Source organism: Musa acuminata, chromosome BXJ3-7, assembly GCF_036884655.1.
Source record: "Musa acuminata AAA Group cultivar baxijiao chromosome BXJ3-7, Cavendish_Baxijiao_AAA, whole genome shotgun sequence".
Classification (NCBI taxonomy): Eukaryota; Viridiplantae; Streptophyta; class Magnoliopsida; order Zingiberales; family Musaceae; genus Musa; species Musa acuminata.
The window spans coordinates 41,264,881-41,281,689 of record NC_088355.1 but is presented as its reverse complement, the minus strand read 5'-3'; the positions used below and the strand labels follow the sequence as shown (position 1 = coordinate 41,281,689).

The 16,809-nt window shown below is 44.3% G+C and overlaps 4 protein-coding genes across 4 annotated transcripts; 2 read left to right on the top strand and 2 right to left on the bottom strand.

Annotated features, from left to right (window-relative positions):
• Positions 1 to 661: 661 nt before the first annotated feature.
• On the bottom strand, positions 662 to 1,882 carry LOC103992832 (uncharacterized). Its single transcript, XM_009412704.3, has one exon. It carries the CDS (start codon positions 1,880 to 1,882, stop codon positions 977 to 979), a length of 906 nt encoding a protein of 301 aa, XP_009410979.2. The 3' UTR covers positions 662 to 976.
• Positions 1,883 to 2,071: 189 nt separating this feature from the next.
• Positions 2,072 to 3,806, bottom strand: LOC103992831 (scopoletin glucosyltransferase-like). Its single transcript, XM_009412703.3, has one exon. It carries the CDS (start codon positions 3,627 to 3,629, stop codon positions 2,163 to 2,165), a length of 1,467 nt encoding a protein of 488 aa, XP_009410978.2. The 5' UTR covers positions 3,630 to 3,806; the 3' UTR covers positions 2,072 to 2,162.
• Positions 3,807 to 7,186: 3,380 nt separating this feature from the next.
• On the top strand, positions 7,187 to 9,115 carry LOC103992830 (GATA transcription factor 19). The gene is made up of 2 exons (XM_009412702.3): positions 7,187 to 8,405; positions 8,477 to 9,115. The coding sequence occupies exons 1-2, from the start codon at positions 7,950 to 7,952 to the stop codon at positions 8,789 to 8,791; spliced, it is 771 nt and encodes a 256-aa protein (XP_009410977.2). The 5' UTR covers positions 7,187 to 7,949; the 3' UTR covers positions 8,792 to 9,115.
• Positions 9,116 to 9,660: 545 nt separating this feature from the next.
• On the top strand, positions 9,661 to 16,503 carry LOC135642124 (alkylbase DNA glycosidase-like protein mag2). Its single transcript, XM_065158001.1, has 2 exons — positions 9,661 to 10,795; positions 16,228 to 16,503. The coding sequence occupies exons 1-2, from the start codon at positions 9,769 to 9,771 to the stop codon at positions 16,248 to 16,250; spliced, it is 1,050 nt and encodes a 349-aa protein (XP_065014073.1). The 5' UTR covers positions 9,661 to 9,768; the 3' UTR covers positions 16,251 to 16,503.
• The last annotated feature ends 306 nt before the right edge of the window (positions 16,504 to 16,809 follow it).

The following is a 16,809-nucleotide window of genomic DNA, read 5'->3' as shown; positions in this document are numbered from 1 at the left end:
AACATGAATTTTTATACCTACGTGCGGGGGTTGTTTGCGTCGCACGGTCGTTGACTTTCATGAGGGCCAGACGACCTCTCTGACGAGATGATGTCTTTGGGGGTGCCTGAGTGGCGTCAGACGGTACCACCCCGAGCTCTCGGGGTGGTCAAAGTCGGACAGTGTATCGGTACCAAACCTGACATAGTGTGCATTGCATGATTCTGATAGCGTGTGCCCTATCGATGTCTTTTATGATTAAGCTTCGCCACTGACATATGTTTCACGAGATATATCCGAAGCCAACATAAGCTTTGAATATACCTTAGCTTAATATGATCAACACCTTAACACTTTATGACTAATGCTAGAGCTTCACATGACTAACAAGAATTCACCTCTTGGACATTGAAATTATCTTTATGACATATATTTCGAATTCAGCATAACACAATTAGGCCTACATCGGATGAGGTGTGTAATTACTTCTGACATTAAACTATGCCCTCGAGTGCTATGGTCCAAAACATCATCGTAAAAAGACTCCTCATGTATGTAACATCAAGATTATCTAGTACATTATGCTCTTAAAGATTCAATATTTAACTAACACCACCTAATCAAAAGCTGACATAAGCTTCGGATATGCTTCGTCCAGAATGTCTCGACACCTCCACATTTTGCACCAAGCCAAAATAGGCATGAAATAGAATCTCGATGGGATCCGAATCAGTATTCGAATCTTTACAACTACAGTATGCTTCAATACCTGTATTGGTAACCTCTCATTTTGATGCTAAGTAACAGGAGCAAGTGAGTTGACCTCTTTTAAGAAAAGGAATCATATTTAAATAAATAAATAAATAAATGCAATCATATTTAAGAAAAGGAGAAAGGAACAGAGAAAAATTAGCAGGGGTGATGGACGCGGCTGGAGCCATTGACGTTGGCAAAGAACCCGAGCACGTTAGCCTTGTTCGGTCAGCACGAGCCCCTGTCACCGCCGTTGGCGGTGGCCTCCTTCTCCCCCTCCTCGCCCACATTTTTCCTTTTTCTTCTTCTTCTTCCCAATCTCTTTCTCCTCTTCCTCTTCGTCCTCCTCCTCCCCCGCTTTCGCCGCCGCCTTTCTTCCATTGCGAATGGCGCTCCGTGTTGGCGCGTCCTTCGTTGCCTTCTTCTTATGCCCGCTTCTCTCATCCGCCGTGAGGAACACGAACTTCTCCTTCCCGTCGCTATGGCTACGCCGCCCTACCAGGTCTCGGATCCGCCACCTTAACAGCGACCCCATTGAAGTGCTCTTCTTGCACCGCCCCGGGGTCCACGCGCAATACTTTTCAGGTGGCATTTTCTCGATCTCGTCGGCCTCCAACGACGACGTCGAGTCCAGGCTGAAGCCCCGCTGCGGCTCCTCGACAGGCAGCCGTCGGATCTTCTCTCGGTCAGGGGAGCCGTCGGCGAGGACAAGGCCGTTGTCGAGGACGGGGCAGAGGGTGCGGATCCGGCCGTCGGAGATGATCTCGTCGGCGGGGATCGGCTGGTCGCTCTTCCCGCGGTCGTTGAGAACGAAGGCGAACTCGAAACCGTCGTCGCCTTCATCACCGCGGTCTGCGGCGGAGATTCTCTTGGATGACTCGTGATGTGCGGAGGAGGTCAAGCGATCGGCTCCAAGATCGCGGAAGCTAAGGTAATCCACGAGTGCAGGCTCGGCTCTCTCTTTTTGCATCGCCTCGTCTTCTTGTTCTTGGCTGTCCCTTCTTTTTCGTTTCGGGATCTTCCTCGTGTTCGCGATGTGTGACGAGTATGCGGAGGAAGGGGGTACGAGGCGGCGTTTATAGAGGAGGAACGTAACGCAGGGTGGAGCGAGCGGCACGGAGAGGCGGTGCCGGTGAGCGCTTAGTTTCATGACTTCGTCAAGGCGGAGTCACCCCACGAGTCCTTTTCGGCCCCTTCTATTATTGTCCGTATCAGATTGGACTGCGTCAAATGAGACGTAAACCTCATAAAATCAAAGCATATTATCCATTGAATGATAATATTATTGTATTTAAATTATATTATATATTTTTTATTATAAGTAATAAGATATATAGTCTTTGAGAAATAAAAGGCATTTTATTTCCTAAAATATATTGTAAAAGCACCCATCGATGATCTCTGTTCGAAAGCATGGCTTCAAACGTGTTTTAGAGCCCTTCTGCGTTCCTTCGATCGATCAACTCCTCGATGAGATCGCCCATCTGCACATAAGAAGACCCACCAACCTCCACGGCCTTGGCCGCCATCTCACCGAGCTCCCTCGCCCTCCTCCTCATGCCCTCTGCTTCCTCCCCTCCGCCCATCAGCCTCGCCACCGTCTTAGCGATAGCCTCCGCCATCACCACCTTCCTCTTTTGTTCGTGCTCCCTCGCCGCGTACTCCTTAACCCCAACGCCGATTCCGATCCCCAGCACCTCCACGATCAGCTTCTCGTTATAGAATTGCTCAGCGAAGAGCGGCCAAGTGGCCATGGGGACGCCCGCGCTGACGCTCTCTAGGCAAGAGTTCCATCCGCAGTGCGTCAGGAATCCCCCCACCGCGGGATGGTCCAAGATCAGGGTTTGGGGCGCCCAGCCTCTTATGATCAGCCCCTTCCCTGCTCCCACCACCCGCTCCTCGTACCCTTCCGGCAGCCACTCTGCTCCATCCCCGCCGACTTCTCGGACAACCCAGACGAATGGTTTGTCGGCGGCCTCGAGACCGATCGCTATTTCCCTTAGCTGAGCCGTGGAAAACTGGCTGATGCTTCCGAAACAGACGTATATAACCGAGCCGCGGGCTTTAGCGTCGAGCCAATCCATGCACTTATTGAAGTCGATGGAAGTCTCGTCTCCCCTCTCGAACTTCTCCAGCACATCCTTGTTGCAGAGAGAGACGGGCCCGACGTGCCATGCCTTCTTACCTTCCACGTTCCGGTAGTGCTCCGCGTACTCGGGCTCCAGCTCCTGAAAGCTATTCACCATCACGCCGTAGCTCTTGTGCACGGCCTCCCCGACTTGGCGGTAAAATTCCAGCACCCACGGCGCCTCACTAGAGCCCCCCTGTTGCGACCTCAGCATCTCGATGCGGTGGGGGAGGCCGGGCACGACGAAGGACTCCGCGTCGCTCGGGAGAGATTCCAGCGGCTTGTGGCGTTTGATGCTTTGGTACGCGCATTGCGCGAATAAGCTGGTGCCTTGAAACACGAGACACGGCAGGCCGAGTTCCAGCGTCACGTCGACGGTCCACGGCAAGAAGAAGTCGGTGATGACGGCGTCGGGGTTATGACGTCTGAGGGCTTGTTCAAAGGGCTGGCGGAGCATGGCGACGGCCTGGAGGAACTTGAGTTTTCCTTCCTGGGTGGTGACATGGGTGACGTTCTCGCAGCCGTCGGGGAGGCCGGCCGCTGCCGCAGGGAAGCGGATGACGGATGTGGTGATGGGGTGGCGATGGCCGGACTGGTTGGCCCGGTCGACGGTAGGCTGTACGAGGGGGGCGTTGGCGGTGGTGGTGAGGATGGTGGACTTGACTCCACGAGAGGAGAAGAGCTTAGCCATGTCAACCATGGGGATGCTGTGGCCCGGGGCCAAGAAGGGGAAGAACAGTATGTGTAAGTCCTGAGACTGCGACCCCATTCGGAAGCTCTTGGAGATGGCAGACGCCAGGCGACCAAACAATGCAGGTTCTTCCGTAGTATTAATCGTGCAGGATGAGCGTATAAAAACGAGTGGTGGTCAGTAGCCATTGAGCCAGTCTTTTACCTTGCCGTGAAGATAATGCATTAGGCATCTGTCGTCACTGCTTACGTTGATTATGATATTAATATCCTATTTTAATGAATGCTTCATGATATCATAGTGAAACAGACAGCTCTATCATTTTATACTGGGCTCCAACTTCAAGTCCACTTAAACAAGCTTATCATTTTAAGTTGGCACCTACTTCACTAAACATATAATGAGTCGGATGGTTTGTGAAAGACAATGTTATATTGTGTAAAAGTTTATGCTAGCACTAGAAATTCTTAGTTCATTTGCAAAGTTGAGTGTACTTAGAATCGTCATTATTATTTCGTTGTGATTTGTCACCCTGATGAGATGTCATCGGATTATCTACCTATATAATCTTTATCGATTATTAAGTTATACACCTTCCTTTTAGTATCAAGATAATACCCTATAGAGTGTTTTTTCGGTCAAGTTAAAGGATCTAATACAACAATCACTATAGTATCACTGGAGACAGAGAGAGAGAGAGAGAATCACACCTATATACATAGATATATCGCTCATCAAACTTATCTTTAGTTTGAGATTTCGTGCATTCAAATGGCCTTGGTTTCCACGGGACATTAAGGCTCGAGTTCAACTTCAAGAGCGGACCACATTGGGCCGAGCTCTTAAGGAAATGTTTATATGGTCTGATTGCGAATCAAAATACTTAAACGAGAGTTAACATAATATACTTATCAGGTTCATATAAGTCAATCATAATTATTACCCACTTCCAATATGAAACCAAGTGAGATATTACACAAGTAAGCATCAATTTACTATGTTCGTCCGTATCATAGTATATCACGGAATATACTAGATTTATTAAATTTTTTATTTGAGCATGTAATAACTGTGTTGTTTTTTTTTTGCTCTTAATCTATTACACGTATTTACTTTTGACTACAATGTTTTGTTTGTGATGACTACTTTGAAAGAATTTTCGGTTGCTTTAATTGTCCAATTAAAGGTCGATTTACGTAATTGTAGGAGTGATGTTGGTGATTTACCTAATGATTTATTTAATTATTGCATCAATCCAATTTGGTTTAAGCCTATATTAGGGTTTGAAATGTCCGATTTAATACCCACCCATATAAGAAAATAATTGGTTTCTTGGATTTTTTGAGTTAACAATAATTTATCTTAATTACTATGATGAAGCTTTTATATGATGATTTAATAAAGAATATTTTAGAGTAAAATATTTATTTAAATATTTTTATATTATATTGATGTGCATAAGATCGGTATCGAGACTTTCTTCTATAATATAACTAAGTATATCTTTCCAAATACTTTATGCTAAATGTCAATTAATAACAATAAAATCATAAGTCCTAATTATTGATCGATTTTATGGATCATTTATTGTTATTGAGGTCTATAAAAAATTATATACTTAGTTAAAATAAAAATATTTGTTTTTATCAATAGTTTATATTAAAATTCTTTTAGATCTTTTTCTACCTCTTTTTATATCATTAATATTAATTATTATTTTTTATTTTGATTTTTTTTATCTTTTATCAAAAAAATATATAATAATTTATGAATAGAAATATTTTTTTTATTTTTTCTAATAATTGAACGCATTCATCTCAATATTTTTGACAACTTAAACTTCTATTATATAAGTTAATTACTATTTTCTATTATATACGTGGCGTCCTTACGGGAACCACATTTATGGGAGCGTACACGACATAGCTCTCGAACAGAAACATGAAACGTGGCAGAAGGAGTGAGTACACGGAAGCATGGCCAGCCCTAATCTCCTCGCGGTCCGAGCTGTCGGTCAATCTCGGTTTGGGCCCAGTGTTAAAAGCCTTGCGCTTGGGGACCACACCAGATGCGTCACATCACCAGGGTCTCCGTGTACAAAGCTACGCCAGTTGGCGTGGATCACAGCTCCGCATCTCGAGTTACAACCGATCCCAGCCGCCTAAATCCCCCGCCTCGCCACGCCCACCCACAACACCTCATGCTGCAGTACTCGGACAACGAGAACCGTGACGGACAGGTGGCGTCCTCTCGTCGCTGAATCCGCCCGTTGCGTGACCCGATGCGGACAGCAGATGCACGCCTTGGTCAAGAAAGGAAGAGATCTCAGTTCTCAAGACGCGACAGCGCGATCGGAAACAGAGACGGTATTATGTTTGAATCCATGTTATCTTTTACTTGGTTCCAAGTTTTGCCCTTTCTCTTTCTCGGGGACGCCGCCAGCTCGTTGTTCGCGACGATTGGATTTTGTAGGCACAGACGCAGTAAGAGACCGATCGTTTTTGGCGACTCTCCGCTTTCCAAAAGATGCCTCTCTCTCTCTCTCATTTTCTGAGCAATGTAACTCCAATCTCCAGACGTGTCTGGATGTGTCGGGGCAAGCCTTTTGACGACGATCTCCTGATGCGGATCACCTGTTCGACGGAATGCATGCGATCTCGCTCTCGATTCAACGCTGCAGGTGGGCATAACCCCTGTGGCAGCTGCCGCGGGGCCCGTGTGCTGGCTGGTGTTGGGGACAGTAGACCAGTCGATCAGGGTGGGGCCGGGCAGGCCTGGCGTGTGCTACGGACGGGAGACTGATGGGCTCCACCTGCTTTCACTTTCTCTTTTCACCTGAGCCTCCCTTTGACTTGGGGAACAAAGGGGCGCAGCAAGTAACAGCTCACGAAGACCGAACGTTAGCGGGAGGGTGGGAATGATTAGCTGCACGGAGTGCGTTCCCCCTCCCCCCCCTCCCTTCCCTCCCCCCCCCCCCCCCACCCCCCAGCTTTCACTGTTTACTGTTTACGACTTTATTGGACATGTAGACGGATAGGGACGACATGGAGGTGGCCGCTCTCTCTTTGATTGGTGTCAAAAGACGGGATCTTCCAGCCCGGTCTTTGGACCGGTGATTCTGCTCTGCCCCTTTTGAAGCGTCGGTAATGATGACGGCAGCCATCCCATGCTACTATTTCCACCCTATATCGTCTTTTTATTTTGTTTTCCCTTCTTTTTCTTTTTCTTTCTCTGCATCTTCTTTCTCACTGTACACATTCCCTTACGTAGAGAACGTCACGTGAGCGAGCTGTTGATGGGAGGGCGATAAAGAAAATGATCAAAGGCCGGTGCAGTTGGTCTTTGTTTGTGTTTTTGTTCTAATCTGTCATGGAGGGTGCCTCGTGATCGGCGAAGTGTGAGATTACATGGAAGACTGTTCCTCGAGTCACGTGGCCTCTTTTGACCGCCCAATGACCAACCCGATCGGTCTCCTCTGACCTGCATTGTTTGCTGCGCCACAAGCCTCCTCGCCCGTCCTCTTACCTGTGCACCACCTCCGTTGCGCCATGCTACATCGTCTTGTTAGACCAGTCGTATGTCGTTGTTGTATAAGAAGCAGTGCGGAGGAACAAGCCACAACGCCAACTTGGCTCTCTCTCTCCCTCGCTCCCAATACCGAGGTGGAAGAGTAGATTAGCCCAGAGAGACAAGATGAAGAGAGAGAGAAGAAAAAACATAGATAGTACACGCGCCAAGCCCAAGCCACCCATCTACTGAGAGTGACGAGGAGTGTTGAAGTAATACAGCTGAATCGGTGGACGCGATACACCACACTGCAATCGCACCCATCCCGGAGAATCTCATCGTCTCTATCTCCATCACAAGACGACGCCATCGTACTGCTGCTGCCGACTGCCCTTCTCCATCCTCCCCTCCCCCCCCTCCCCCCACCCCCACCAATATAAAACCAGCATTATCTATTCATCACCAGCCATAAATATACTCATCCACATCGACAAGTATTGTTTAACACACTTGATCTGCTTGAAAACCGACAAACCCCGATCTCCCATTTCTCGAGTTCCCACACGTTGTTAGTAGCATTGTTTTTGTCCCAAAGCATCATCAATATGCTCCATTAAGCCTGCTGTGCCTTGTCTGCTGGCCCAGATACACATTACCATTGCTACAAAACCACACACACACTGCATCCATATAGACCACTTTGTATCTCGTAGTAGTTGGCCTCCTCTTTCCCCATCCCGATGCTAGTCATCCCCACAGGCGTAGTCGTACGTGCCGTGTTCCGTTTTTAAAAGAGCAGAACAGCCTTCTCTCCTCAAACCCTCTTCGCAGTCCACACTCTTAGCTTGAGCGTTCTTCCTCTTAGCTTCAGCTGCCCCAGAGTCCCGAGCCATGTTGCACCAGTGCGGTCACCAGTGCAGCGCGTACCCGTGCTCCTGTGGGTTCGTCTACAGCGGGTGCGGTGGCGGCGGCGCATCGTTTTCTTTTCTCTTCCCGATCGCCGGAAAGCATTCCGTGGATGAAGACTTTGATGCCACACACTCCACTTCCTCCTCCCCGTCCTTGGTTGATTGCACCCTGTCGCTTGGGACCCCTTCCACGCGCCAAACCGAGAGCAAGCCCTCCGCCTCGTTTAACCAGATCCAGCGGACGTCGTGCATGTCTAGCTTCCGCTGGGATATCATGTCCCAGTCCAAGAAGAACTCATCCATGGGCTCAACTGCGTCCAGTGGTGGAGATGCCAACGGCTCCAGCTTGGGCGGCGACCCTCTTCTCTTAGCTCGTAGGTGCGCCAACTGCGATACGACCTCGACTCCACTGTGGCGGAATGGACCACGAGGTCCCAAGGTACGACTCGCTGTCTTCACAGCTTTTACCTCTGGCAACCCATTATATTTGACTCGATGGAATCCATGCAGTCGTTGTGTAACGCGTGCGGCATTCGCTACAAGAAAGAAGAGAGGCGTGCGGCGGCGTCGTCGGTGCCACCTTCGTCGTCGCCATCGGTGACAGCGGCAGCAGGGGACCAGGGGATTGGCTACGGATACCATCGACAGCAGCAGTCACCATGGAGTTGCTACGCTTCGTCCACGATGAAGAGCAACTCATCCATCGCCATGTACGACGAGATGGCGGACCATGGAGAAGCACCCTACCTCTCCTGGCAGTTCAACGTCGCTCCTTCGCCTCAGTTTCCGGTCCGCGACAGGCCCAGCCTATTCCAATACAATTAAAAGCGGAAGTTTCCGAAGTGATCGATCGAAAGCCACATAGTAGCGGCCCTTCAAATCTATACGACATCTCCCCAACAGTCAAGTCAGCAACAGCAACAACAACAAATGTTAATTAGCTTTTGCTTTTATTAGTTCATGAACCATGAATTTTATTCTGGTTTATTATCGGATTATTGTACTTTTTGTTTCTTTTTCTCGATGTTGTTGCTGCTGAAACAACGCTAATTCGCGCATCAAAGCAAGTCACGACGGGAGGAGGAGAGTAACAAAGAAATTAAGTTAAACCTGATTTCTGTATAAGTACTTGTTTTCGAAGACTTCACAAGTTGAGTGCTATAAGCCTCGATCAGATTGTGTAACGAAGGCATTACAAAGCTTTTCTGATGTGTTCCTATCATCATCTTAAATGGCGCTAACTGTTTGTTGTGTACGTGGTAAGACTCATTAATCGTCCGTAAAGATGGGCGAGGGTTGGAGTTTGATTGAAGTCATGTCTTGACCCAAGCAAGAAGACCCGAGTCCAATTCAGATATGAGACGGATTAAGCTCAAGGGGATTGCGTCGGATCGGATTATGGTTGAATCCGGAACCCGAATCGGGAGGTATTGAACCCGGTCGATCCCGATACCATCACTGATGACAGTGTGTTCATCTCTCACCGTTGGTTGATAAGCGAGAGATGCCGGTTCACGATCCGGCTCATGGTACCGCAGAAACCAGGAAGACAGACCGACGTGCGCAGATCAAGGGCCCGAGATGGAGGAGCGGTTTGGCTCGTGAGTTGAGTCGTGGTACGAGGTATTTATGGAAGCAGAAAACTGGGTCTCGGTCACGTTATTTATTGTTTAATTTATAATATAATTTTATTTATTGTTTCTCCTATTCTGGGACAGGCCCAACGCCTGTGGCCGCAGCCCGACCTCTTTCCGCAGCACCACCGTCCGTCAATCGCCGAACCCATACAGATCCTCGCTTCCATGGGCGAAGAAACCCTCTCCCATACCCTCCACTTCGCCCCTTCTTCCTCCTCCCCCGCTGGCACCGCCGCATCGTCTACTGACAACTCCGCGGCTGCGGCCGCCGCCACAACCACCGCCTCCAAGATCCCTTTCCGCCCTCGAAAGATCCGGAAGCTCTCTTCTTCTGCCGCTTCGGCCGCCGACGACGCGCCCGGTAAGAACCCCGCCGCTGGCAACCGCCTCGCTGTCCGCGTGATCCCCCGCCCTCTCTCGGCAGATGGCGAGATCGCCTCCGCGCTTCGCCATCTCCGCGCTACCGATCCCATCCTAGCACGCGTCATCGATGCCCACGATTCCCCGACGTTCCAGTGCCTCCTCACGCCCTTCCATTCCCTCGCCCGCAGCATCCTCTACCAGCAGCTCGCCATCAAAGCCGCGGCCTCCATCTATGCCCGCTTCCTCGCCCTCTGCGGCGGGGAGGCCGGCGTCGTCCCCGACGTCGTCCTCTCCCTCACCTCGCATCAGCTCCGCCAGATCGGCGTCTCCGAACGCAAGGCCTCCTACCTCCATGATCTCGCGCGCAAATACCATGGCGGCATACTCTCCGACGCAACAATCGTCGCCATGGACGACAAGTCCCTGTTCTCCATGCTGACAATGGTCAAGGGCATCGGCGCCTGGTCCGTCCACATGTTCATGATGTTCTGCTTGCACCGCCCCGACGTCCTCCCCGTTGGAGATCTCGGTGTTCGCAAGGGCGTGCAGATGCTCTACGGCCTCGATGACGTCCCACGGCCCTCGCAAATGGAGCAACTTTGCGAGCGGTGGAAGCCGTATAGATCTGTCGGCTCCTGGTACATGTGGCGCCTGGTTGAGGCCAAGAGCAACCCCAACTTGGCATCCTCCTCCGCCGGACCACTGAACATTGGTTCAGTAGGAGTGGGAGATGCGCAGCAGCAGCAGCAGCAGCAGCAACAACAACAGCAGATGATCGACTCATTTCAGATGCTTCCACAATCTTGGGTGAAGTCCATCTCGCCTACTGGTACTGCCTAGATTTATATCTGCAGCTCGCTTGTTGAAATAGGATGTTTTGTTCTTCTTTCTCTTTAACATCTAATTGGCTGTGCTGCTCTTTGTTCTTGAATTTTCTGCTTTGTTAATGCCTGATAGAATGCCCACATTGTACTGCTCGTTTACTCGAAATTTCCAAAAACGCTGCTTTTGTAGCTTCCATCTGTGATTAATAGATTGGCCTTTCATTTAAGTATGGCGAACAATCGCGAGTGTTATTTTTTGTTCATACTCATTTGCAGTTTTTGAATTATAGGCCTTGTACTAGATTGTCCTTTGTTACTAGGACGGATAACAATTTCTTGTACGTATAGCTAGAACTGCAAATTACTGGGCCCCATGATAGCCTACATGGTGCTCAGGATAGATATTTGCTTGCTTTATCACCGCTCAAGAACCTATTCACCATCATTGGTTGACACTTTTTTAGTTAAACAGTCTATCATGATTATAATATATCAGAAGAATTAGAACATCTCTTGAATTTTTTTTCTTTCTTTCCACATGATTTAGAGTGAATCAATGCTCAGGCATTGCTTTAACACCATTACATTTCTGCTCATCTGTTATCTTCTTATTTGAAGTTGCGATTGGCGATGTAGCTATTCTTCTTGGCAGTTTTTCCTAGTCCAGCAAACATTTAATTGTTCTTAAATGTCACACTACTATTACTTGACATGTATTGCTACGTTTGCAGCTGTTCGAACACACTGTAAATTTCTTTTTTCTTGTTAAAATTTTACAACAATAACAATAAAAACAAGCGGTAATGTCCCGACTATTTGGGGTTGGCAACGTTGATCTTTTACCAACATTGATTTCATGAGCATGGATGTTAACTTTTCTACCATAGTGGCCTTCTTTTTAAGAAAAATCCAGTTATAAAATTCTTTCCTAGATTTGGCATCTTAAATTGCTACCAAGAATGTAGTTTGTGCTTTATGAAATGGTATCTGGGATAATGTATGTAACATGTATTTATGCATGTATTTGTTTGATCTGTAACATGCTTGTTCTTGTTCTTTATGTTAACCTGTAGCAAATTTTTTTTCCCCTGCTTATGGAAGAATCATTTGATTTATTAGTCTTAGCCATTAACAATATCAAGAAGATATCACAATGTCTCAAAGAATAACCCACCAGTTACTCAAATGAATCCAAATGACTAACGGAAATTTGGCCTTCTATGTTGCCTTAAGCCATTTTTTCTTTCCAAACATGTGATGTCTTGGTCATCATCAGTGGGAAGTTCACTCGAAGAAAGAGCTTTTTCTATATACTTTTTCCAAAGATTCCCTTGCATCAGTGAATGACTTTTCTGGTTTTGGCTCTTTGGAAGTATGGATATTTGGTTCGGCAATTTAAAATTGTATCTTTGCTTTCATTTCAAAACAATTATGTAGACTCTGTTTCTTGCAGCCATTCTCGTTTAGTTTTGGGAATGCCCATTTGAAAATTTTCATTCTAGTCATTCTGGTTATATTTATGTCTGAATATATAAAAAATTTGTGGGTGTGTAGAAAAGAAAGCTCTTTTGTTACTATAACTGGAACTTTGATATATAATTTTGTCAGATCCTCTATGAACGGTAAGGCTTGAAAATTTGTAATACACTGTTGGCAATAAAAAAATAGTGCTTCTGCTGACTTCAGAAATTTAATATGTAATTTCGGGCATATGACACCTTAATTATTATCCATTTGATATTTCTGTCTAATGTTTTCTGCATACTATTTGATTTTCTACTGCAATAACACATATCGAGGTGAGTTTTTTCATTTCCCTTGCATCACATCTTTGACTGCGTGGTACACCACATGCCTACTTCTCAATTGATTACCATCTTTCTGCCACATGATGTGCTTCCACTTCATGCTTTTACTGACCTTATAATATCCCAATAATTTTCTTTTGCATCAGCATGATCATTTCTTTTCAATACATTAGGTATGATGATTTTTCTTATACGGTAGTTTGTGCATCAAGAACAAGGAATAAATAGATTATCCAAATTTTGAAAAGCAAAAGAGCTGTCTAGTTTCCCTTAGTATTACAAACAGTGTGTCCATGCTTTACTCCACAGATGGGCTTTCTCGGAATGGTATACTAGGCTCCCTACTTAAATGCTGTCCAGTTTTCAATGAAGTGGTAATGCAAGCAGTGCAAATTTATGCAAAGTTTGATTATGAGGTAGAGCTGATGAAAGTAGGTCACGGACATGGTTATATACGTTTAAACTACAGTGCTTATGGTGTATTCAGTTATTCTAATCTGTTGACCAAATCACTCCAATGTGGCCTGCTTTCATTAGTTTGTTTCCTTATTTGCCTGCCCTTTGTTATTACTTGAAACTCCATGACTGTTAATCTCAAACCGATTAACTTTGCTGATCTTCTTTTTTGCCATTCAACTTTGTTCTTGAACCAATTTTCTGCTAGTTTTACTTCCATTGGCATCCACAGTTAGCTCTTCCAAGTCAGTTATATGATGCAAATGGTTATTATTTTTTCACATGTTGACTTGTTGATTAGTTGTTAATCATGTTGACTTTTCTTAAGCACTATTTTGCTCATTTACCTGCTCTGAGTATCACTATTTGTTGTTTCATTACTCAGTTTTTTCTTTCAATAAATAGCTGCCCTTATTCTCTTATTGGGATTCAGATGACTTTGCTTGACTAGGTGTGCTTTTGGCATATCAACCATTTTTCCTTCAATGTTTGTTATGCTTCTGAATTTGATATTATCAGAAAATGGAAAGGTTAGGTCTCTTGCCATATTGAACTAGCCATAGGGGATGGTTTGACAAGCAATGACATTCATTGATGTAGAGGGTAGTTTGACACAAGGATTTTCATTATATGGACATGGGAGCAATGCTGATCATCTAAAAGAACTTACAGGAATGGGGGCATATTGACCATGTAGAAAAGAAATGATGGTCAGCATAGGTCATAATTGGCTTGGCCATATGTTCTCACATCTTGGCATGAATTGGCATAATGACATGTGCCAGTACCTTTCTTGAATGTATGTTTCATCCTATATCTACACAGTCCTTTGTATAACCTTTATACTTTTTAGTAATAACTTTATTTTTTAAGGTAAAATGGTTTGTGATTTTGCTCTTCTTTCTGATAATGGTGAAACCATGTGATCACATAGACAAAAAAAAAAAAGAGAGGATTTATGGCGAGCAATCTCCTGTCCAAACTGAATTATTGAGCCATCAATATATAATCTGGTTTCCAGTTTAGTTTGCTTAAAGGTTTTTTTAACCTGCTGGACCAACTACTGGGAACCGAATATAAGAAAACTTTGTATTCTTTCCCTTCAAGGACTCATGATTGGACTTGTAGTCATGTACCACCATATTTTAACTGCTATCTTGTGTGATATTTGACTGCTGATGGAAGAAATGACACCTTCATTTGGAGGGAATTTTATGATGCACAGCATGCTTCTGTAATCATGAATATACTTTATTCATAAGAAATAGCAACTAGAGAAAGTGTTCATGTCTCATATGCATGTACTTTTAAAAAAATTTTATTGATTTGTAAGCTCACTGCCATCATCAAACTAGTGACTCTTATTAGCAACATTTAGTATATGATTTCATCAATTCCCTCAATAAAGGATATATTATTGCATCGATGACTTGCCTGCTGAAAGAATCACCCGTAGATTTTTTAATATGATGAATAGTTGTTGCCCATGAAAAGTTGCCACCAGATCTGTTGGGAAGCATACTCTGTAATATCTCTGAGACTCTAGGCACAAGATCTTGAGCATATCTTTCTATGAGAAGATGAATTGGTTGCAAGTACTTATATATATGTATATGTATATATATATATATACATATACATATATATACATATACATATATATACATATACATATATATATATATATATATATATATATATATATATATATGTATATGTATATATGTATATGTATATGTATATATATATCTCAGATGCGGATAAAAAAAGGGATTGAACACATCTGGCGAAGGATATGATGGTTCAGGTAGATGAAGGCTGTTTATGTCCAAATCATAGTTATCAAAACCGAAGTGAACTGTGGGTTAATCCCCAAAACTGTGAACTAGCTAGAAGGCCGATCATGTTATGTCAATAGATTGGATAAGTCAAAAAGCCAGGTTGGAACAGCTAGCTTGGCTGGTTCTCCTAATGAAACCTGGGGAAGGTTTTGTAATATACATAAAAGACAATAATAGCTTTGTTAAATCAATTTGAATCAATAATTAGGTTCTTTCAGTAATATCAACCCCAGGAGTGCATTTGTATGGCTGGCAACTACTGCAGCATCATATAATGTATAGAAGTAACCCTTGTGATTGTTTTCAATTGCTATCCTCACGTCTGTTGCCGTCCTGCCTATTCGCAGCTGGTTTTGGTGTGGAGGTGAAAGAGAAAAGGAATAGAAGAAGTAAAGGAGAACGAGGAGAGGAGTAAGGATAAGAGCAAAGGAAGGGAGAAAGAAAAAGAGCAAGAATGAATAGATAAAACCAAAGGAACAAGGGGAGACAAGAATGAAAGGGAAAAAGGAAAAGAGGGGAGAGAGAGAGAGAGAGAAGAAGAAGAAGAAGAAGAAGAAGAAGAAGAAGAAAAGAAGAAAAGAAGAAAATTGAAAATAGAAAGAAACAAAATAATTGAAAATTAAAACTAATTTGTGCGTGATTTAAAAATACATTTGATTAAATCTATGATACGATCAGTTGATTCGTTGGGCCGGCCAGTAAGTTGGTGAATCAAAGTTTGGTTGGGTCAAAGTTCGATTCTGATAACTATGGTTGAATATCAAGATGACTATAGTACTTTTGTGAAGTCTTTATCATGTCTATTTTGCAGCTACAAAATTGAAAAGATATAACAGTTTCAGATCAATCTTGGTGTTGGGAAGATATATTCCTTTATCAAGTTCAGCAGGTGCAATAAGGCATTGGATCATAGTTTTTCTACTTGATTGACATGTTTCACAGTCTACGAAGCTTTACGCTTCTCAACATGCAAAAATTATTTCCTTAGCTATTACTGTTGCTACCTGCCTTCTAACATGACTGATGAATGAATTTAGTAGTAGTTGTTGCATAGGGGAATAGTAAAACTGCAGAACATTTCGCTTCTGTTAGAGTTTGCTACCTGTATGATTAGATAAATGATGCACCAAATAAAGGATAGTCACAAACCCAGGGAAAATGGAAACTACCACGATTGCAAGTTTATATCTCATGGCTGAACCATTCTGACACATTGGTTAATGATATGGTTGATTTAGACTACCAAGACTAGAGATTGAGCATGCAGTTTCTCGTTTTGCAACGACTATGATCATAATTTCTAAGCTCTTATCTCCTGTTTGCTGATGACAGGTCTACTTAATGGTATACCATGACAACGATTGCTCCGCAGAGGGAACTTTGGACACCGCTTATCCAATATCTTGCATTTGGCCACCAGGTTTCATAATTTGGAAGATGATTTGTAAATTACTTAGATTCCAAAACAGCGGAAGAAAGCTGCATTTGAAAATGAAAAAAATGTTTCTAGGTTTTTATTTGGAGGATAGAAGAGAAACTCCATTGGGACAAATTCTGAAGTTTCAATTTGAAACTGCTTACTCAAATATAGAGGTAAATTATCCTGAAGCTAGTGCTGTGCTTAAAAGAAAACCCATTGGTTTGTCTAAATCAAATATCTGAAAGGTCATTCACTCACTATAAACCACATTGATGAAACAAAACATCAGAGACATGGCAGATGATGGTGTTTCTTATTACTGCTTGTTGGGTATTGGTATATAGAGATCTGGGGCTTATCACTGTGTTTCCTGTGCAATCAAGCTGGGGCAGTAGACTACATTTCTTGGGGCATGCAATTAGCTCATGCGATTGAAGTGTGATGTGATTATTTTTGTGGAAAGTTAAGTACTTGAGTCAGGCAAGAATGGATTG